At 38.0% G+C, this 6,637-nt stretch overlaps 1 protein-coding gene across 1 annotated transcript in view; it reads left to right on the forward strand.

Annotated features, from left to right (window-relative positions):
- The window catches only part of PARVA (parvin alpha), a 66,469-nt gene extending 64,416 nt beyond the window's left edge, over nt 1-2,053 (forward strand). Inside the window, exon 13 of the mRNA XM_070957485.1 lies at nt 1,819-2,053. Coding sequence (XP_070813586.1) covers nt 1,819-1,895 — 77 coding nt within the window. The 3' untranslated portion in view covers nt 1,896-2,053. The remainder of the gene's footprint in view (nt 1-1,818) is intronic.
- Nucleotides 2,054-6,637: the final 4,584 nt, after the last annotated feature.

The following is a 6,637-nucleotide window of genomic DNA, read 5'->3' on the forward strand; positions in this document are numbered from 1 at the left end:
GTCAGCCTACTTACTCATCATGAGGGTATGAGGCTAAAACCAAAAATAAACTAAATCCAGGTGTTATCCATGGTGGTGGCAGCGCAGTGGTTAAAGTGCAATATTGCAGGCTAACTGTCCACAGCCTAGAGTTCAATCCTGACAGGGCTCAAGGTTGACTCAGCCTTCTATCCATCTGAGGCTGCTAAAATGAGGACCCAGATTGTGGGGGGCAATATGCAAATAATATTCCTGCATTGTAAACTGCCAAGAGAGTGCTATAAAGCATTATAGGACGGTATATAAGCCTAAATGCTATTGCTATCCCACTCAAAATATCCAAAGCTTAATTTTTTTCTTTTGTTTGGTTTCTGATAAACGTTCAATCTTGAGTACAGTAATTAGACTCATTATTGAATTCTTGTTCAAATGTTTAAAATACCTCTTCTTGAATTTAATGCTACCTTGTTTTTGAGCAGCAAATCCAATTGAATTTAGTCTATCTCAGAAACTTAAACTTGGGCAGATCTTGGGCAAACTTGGGCAGATCTAGTTAATCCTTGCTTGGGAGATCAATAAGAAATTCCAGAGCTGTAGGTGAAACTGGCACAATGAGGCATTACATTCCTGGAGGAATGTAAACTATCTCTGTATGGTTTGCCAAAAAACTTCCCTGAAGATAGTTGTCCAATTTGCAGAGTCAGGGCTGCAAGTTTAGATTCTATCATTCTTGAAAAGTAAATCGTTATGGTATCCCGAAGAGCATAAAAGGACTTGCTAGTCCATTTAGAAATCCTGTGTTCAGTATTGACATTCAGAACCAAATGGATATTCACTGAGATAAGATAAGGCTTGAGACAAGTTGCAGGACTGGCTCACATTCAGCACACATCCCAGCCACAGTGGGCAAACCAAGAATGGCAGGTTGGAATTAGGCCTCTCCCACAGTTCTCCAAACCCACTGCCAGGAACAACTAACTCCATACTTACTTCGGTTTGAAGATTTTTCAGAGCAGCCTTTGGTGGCAGCCTGCTCTCCAATGCACAGCTCTGAGGAATTCTTAGTAAGAAGTCTGGTGACCATTGCAGTCTGGTGACCATTGCAGAGAGTCATGTCTGGCCAAAACCACACACTGGAAGCTCAATGAGAGAGCTGGCAAATGCTTTGGAGGGCCCTGACAATGACTTTTTTGCTGTAGCAGCAAGAAAATGCGTGGCATGGCTTATGGAAGACATGTTAAGTCTAAACGTCTGGTTTTGGTCAGTGGATGGTGGCAGTCCAGCTAGATGAGTTGTCTCATCTTAGTCAAAAAGTCCTCCTAGGCCACGCAGAAGCCCGAGAAATGTTCGGGTTTCTAGGTTTTCAGCTTCAGCTGTACTAACAAAATCAGAGCTACAGAACAACTTGACCAACTGAGCCTAACACGTCTTTTGAACCACTTGTAGCCTGCCAAGTGCCTGATCACCCCATATGCTTGTAATCCCACATGAGTAGCAAAACCAGAAGGTCTATCGCCCACTTAGTGAGCCATAATTAGGTAGTTGGTGGGTTGCATTTGGTTTCATGGGTCCAAAGCTGCACAGGCCTGTTCCAAAGGAATGCACTTGTCACTTATAGCCAGCTTTTATTATAATCCTGTAGGTTGGCTGCTAAAACTCTATTAAAATCAAATAGCTTTCAGTAGTCTTACTATATAGAAGAACTGCAGTTTTGGCATATAAATACAAATGTGTGATTATGTTTCTTCCCAATGTGGGCCTTTTAATTTGCTCACTGTGATTTCAGGTTATTTGAAAAGCTCACCTTTCTTTCCCTCCCCCACTTTTCCTTCTTTTTAGACATTGTCAACTGTGACTTGAAGTCAACACTGAGAGTGCTCTACAATCTGTTCACCAAATACAGAAACTTGGAATGAAGAAAAGCACATCAGGAAGCCACGGGTGGCAAAATTGGAACCAAACAACAAAAAAAGCTCTCCTTTCTTTGCAGTCATTCTCAATTTACACTACGCTTTCTTGAAAAGAAAGGGCACTGTTTCTTGGAATGTTCTTGGTTGTTAAATTTAAATATTTGTATTAGGACAATTTGAATTCAGAAATATTAGAAAGTGAAATCTACTGGAAAGTAATAGGTTTGATTGGGAAAAAGCAGGTTGCTGTATGAATTAACTCTTGGTTTTAACTGTCTTTTAATTTCTTAGAGAATAAGCACCAGACACAAATCCTAATCCACAACCAAGCTAAGCTAAATTACTGCCAAACAGAAATAAGAATCTGCTCCAATGAGCTATTTGGAGGAAACCTCATGCACACTGTTTTTATGTATCTGTAGAGGGTCTGTTTCCTTGTGCAAGACACTGTTTCATTTGCCCAAGCTTCTCTAGTGCTTCTCTCTTTCGTCACAGGGTTCCTCCCTGCCACACTAAAGACATAATTAGAAACCCAGACTCTGACCGCATTGGGCTTTTTCATCAGTACTGGAGTTGAAACAGAGTTCTAGTCTATAGTATTTTCCCTTATAGTCACAGAGGTCATGACTGATAGGAACAATGCCCCCCTTACTTATAGTAGCAGCCAAAAACTTTTAGCATTCATGCCACAAATTGCTCTTTAAGGTGTACTATGGTCCATAGAATGAAATAAGTTGAAATTTGTCAGTTTAATTAATTTATGGATTCTACTGTACACTCTCTCTCTCTTTCTCTCTCCCCCCTCCTCCCTGCATGCCAAATGTTTATTTGGGACAAATGATTCATTTTATTTATGATTCAAAGGATATGAAGGGAAGGAAGGAGGGGAAGGAAGAGAGAGAGAGAGAGACCGTGTATAGTTTGATAATGCAAATAAAACAACTTGTGTCACTATAAGGGGCCAACTTTTTGTTCCCACTATATACATTCCACATATTTTTCATTCCTATAAAGTCTGCATGAATATATGCAACTGTGCACTTAAAATAATATACAGTATAGTATCTTCGGTGGTAAAATACTCTTGTTTACTTGCAAAGACTGAGGTACGAAATATGGACATACTTTAAAAGTGTGGAAAATATACAGCAAGATAGTCAGTACGGTGCTATAAACATTGGAAATATAAATAGGGTTAGTTCTGCCAGGGTACTGAAAGAAAATAAAAATAAGCTTTGTTTACTTAATGAAAAGGAAAGAATATAATTGATAATAGTAAGATAGAAGGTTTAAAGAAATACAAAAGAAATAACAAAAACTCAGAAAGAGAAGTGTTTATGTTTAACTTGTTTTCTGAATACCTCAGATGAATGAGAAATTCTAAACATTTACAGAAAACCAGACAATGCTGTACTGTTGGTTTTGAGCAACAGAATTAGCTTATATACAGATAAAGTATAAATTTTTAGTATAATATATTTTTATTCAACTTGATTTACACTTATTTTGTACTGAAATTTTAGAGCAGTTTAAAAATGTATTCTCTATGGAAAATGATAAATGTAAAATAATACTCTCTACATATTTTATAAAGTTAGATTCTGATTTTGAATAGATCTTTCATTTAGTGTCTTTAGGTATTACACAGTAACTTTGTTTTTGAAGTTCAAAGAAAACTGTTCACGTGATATAAGGTCATGCCTTTTGCCTTCCAGAAGCTGAGACAGTGCTATAAGTATTCAAGGGCCCAGATCCAATTTCATCCAAAATTTCACTTGTAGTAAATTTGCCATGAGGTATTTTAGAGGGTTGCTCAAATTACTATAAGAATTGTTTTTGAGTGGTTATATGCCCAAGTAAAACCTTTGTTCGTATATTCGAATGTGATTTGTTGCATGCCATTTTTCCTTGAATGAGGATTGTGATATAGATGATATATAAAATGTGTCTAAACTACTTTATGATATGTTCAAGGGGACTAGTTTTCTGTGAATTCTTGATCCTTGAACTTTGCCCATTGTCAGGAGACAGGATTTTATGTTTTAAGATTCAGAGATATTGAGTAGACCCTAGCTCAGCAAGTGACCATTCTCTAAAATTCTTTTGGATATTGGATTCTGGATTTATGTTCAGTTTGATTTAACCTCCTTGAACACCAACATGTTTCACCATGTGCAGAAGCTCCAGGGAAAAGCTGGATGCTGAATGCTTACATTGCAAAATCAAAGTTAATATCGTGAAGGGGAAAAGGTTGGAATAGTTGGTGATTGCCAAGAAAAGCAACAATTCCTCACCAAGTCATTATTTATGCTAAGTAAGGGGGAAGGGGGAAGTTACATCATGCCAACCATTTATGATCCTTTTTTAAAAAAAAAAGAAAAAAAAAGCACAACAGTGACAAACTTGAACTCTTGTGGCCAATCTAGCCAACTTACACAAAATACAAACAAGCAATTTTTTTAAAAAAAATTCAATTCTCTCATAATAGGATAACATTTTCAATGTAAAAATGAAACAATAAGCATCCCTTGTTATTATTGGATACAACTTAACTGTTTAGTTTTATAAATAAGGTTTGTGTTTTATCCACTAAAGGGATAAATTCTTGAAAAAAATTTAATTAGTCAACAAAAAGTAAAGTAAGCAAAATTGTACCAAAAAACCCAAAAAGCATCTTTCCATTTCTAATCAGACCACGTAGAAACCAGTAGTTGGTGTGTGTATGTGTGGAAACAGTATTATATTGTAATTTGAGTTTCTAAGTCAGGGGTCAGCAATCTGCGGCTCTAGAGCCACATGTGGCTCTTTCATCCCTCTGCTGCGGCTCTCTGTCACTGGTCGGCTCCACAATTGATAGGGCTTTCGGTTAGGATAGGTAGAAGAAAAAGGATGCCGTGCTAGGAGGAGACTCTATGGTGGGTGAAGTGGACTTCCAGTCAGCTCCAGAATTGAATGGGGGCTGCCGGTTAGGACCTTTGTGGATATTTGAGTGTTTAAGGTTGCCAACCCCTGTTCTAAGTGAAAGCAGAACTTTCAGTTATGCAGAATTGCAGCAGCTTAATCTACATATATGTTAGATTAAGAAAGTGAAGTGGAATTCAACCCACTCTATTCATGTACTTCATTTTCCCAGATATATTTCTGAAGAAGTTTTGTCAATTGTATCTCTGAAAGGAGACTACATAGCACAAACGCACCTGGTTTCTCATCAGACAAGAGTTATGTTTTCCTCTTGGTTCAAGATGATGGGCTAGATATATAGCTGTATGTTCTTGGCAAATAGGCCCCTGTGATACAAGGGGGAGGAAGCCTATATATCCATAATATCCATGCTTGAACATCCCGAGTGCATTGCCTAACTTGAAGGTGCTTTCTGCAAATTGTGATTTTGTTAATTGTGTTTTCTTATGAACTTGTCAAACCACAAAATGAAGTTTTTGAAGTGCATTTTGATCAAAATTACAAACTAGGTATTTGATCAACAAATGACTCATGGATACTGAGTTCCTTCCATTTTCAAATCTACAAGTGGTTGACAATTGAAGGTGCTTTCTGTGATTTTGCAAAATGCGTGGATATATTTCTTGCAAGTTATGTTTTAACTGAAGAGCTATTTCTATATTATAAAAATATATATTATGAACATGCAGTTGTTTGATAATATTCATACCCAAGCATTACATAGCTTACATAAATTGAACCTTCCTTATATTTCTCATGGAGATATATTATTGCTATGAAAGTAATATGCAACAGAACCTATAGATTATATCTGATATTTATTGCATTTGAAAAAATATAGGAAAAACATACTATTATGCTAACAGCTTCATTTCTGTATCAAATGTAGATTTCAGATCTATTAAAATTCATGTTTACCTAAATGCATACATTTGCCATGTTTCTCTGATAATTGAAGATCTGTTTTATATAGGATCTCTCTCTCTAATTGTTGTTGAAGTTGAGGAAAGCTTTTGGACCAACCCTGCCTGACCTATGATCTCAATTATTTTTCTTGCTGTTCAGCGAGATAAATATATTAAAAATAGTGTACTATGTAGGATTAGCCTACTAATCAATTAGTAGGATTGATTTTGAAAACCACAGACCTAAAGGCTGATGTGAAGAAAGGGAAGATTAAATAAGAACCACTGAAGTACTGGTAAATGGCTATGGACTTTTTTTTGTTTGTTTGCAGCTTCTCTTTCCTACTTAGTGAACTCCATGCCTACGGGTGTTGTGGCCCGCAAGCGGCCTGCGCGGATCGTGGCTGATCCCGATGACAAGGAGGCTGGTGTGGTGTCGCGCCAGCAGCCGGTGCAGTCGGCGCTCGCGTTGGACAGCGCGGAGGCTAAAGAGGATGTGGTGCCAGAGACTCAGCCAGGGCCTTCAGAACCTCCAGAGGCTCCTTCAAGTGGAGAGAGCAAAGTGGAGGAGCCTCTCCTCAATGCTCGAGCACGCAGGGCTGCCAAAAGGCAGGAGTGGCTACTCAGGAGGAGGAGGTCACCTCGAAGCTTGAGGATAATTGGCCACTCCCTTAGCCTATTTAAGTCACACGCCATTAGTAAGCTTCTTGCTGGAAACAACTTGTAATTATCATCAGAGCATTTTTGGAAAAGTCTTATTGTATCTTGTTTTCTGGGCTGGTTGCCGGACTTTGGTTTATTCTTGCTACTTAATAAATTTGATAAGGACTGTTGTTGTGTGTCAATATCCTTGGGAATCCGGAGTGGGGCAGAACAACGGGA

The sequence above is a fragment of the Pituophis catenifer genome, unplaced genomic scaffold (genome assembly GCF_029215685.1).
Source record: "Pituophis catenifer annectens isolate HBS135680 unplaced genomic scaffold, rPitCat1.0.hap2 SCAF_1, whole genome shotgun sequence".
Taxonomy (NCBI): domain Eukaryota; kingdom Metazoa; phylum Chordata; class Lepidosauria; order Squamata; family Colubridae; genus Pituophis; species Pituophis catenifer.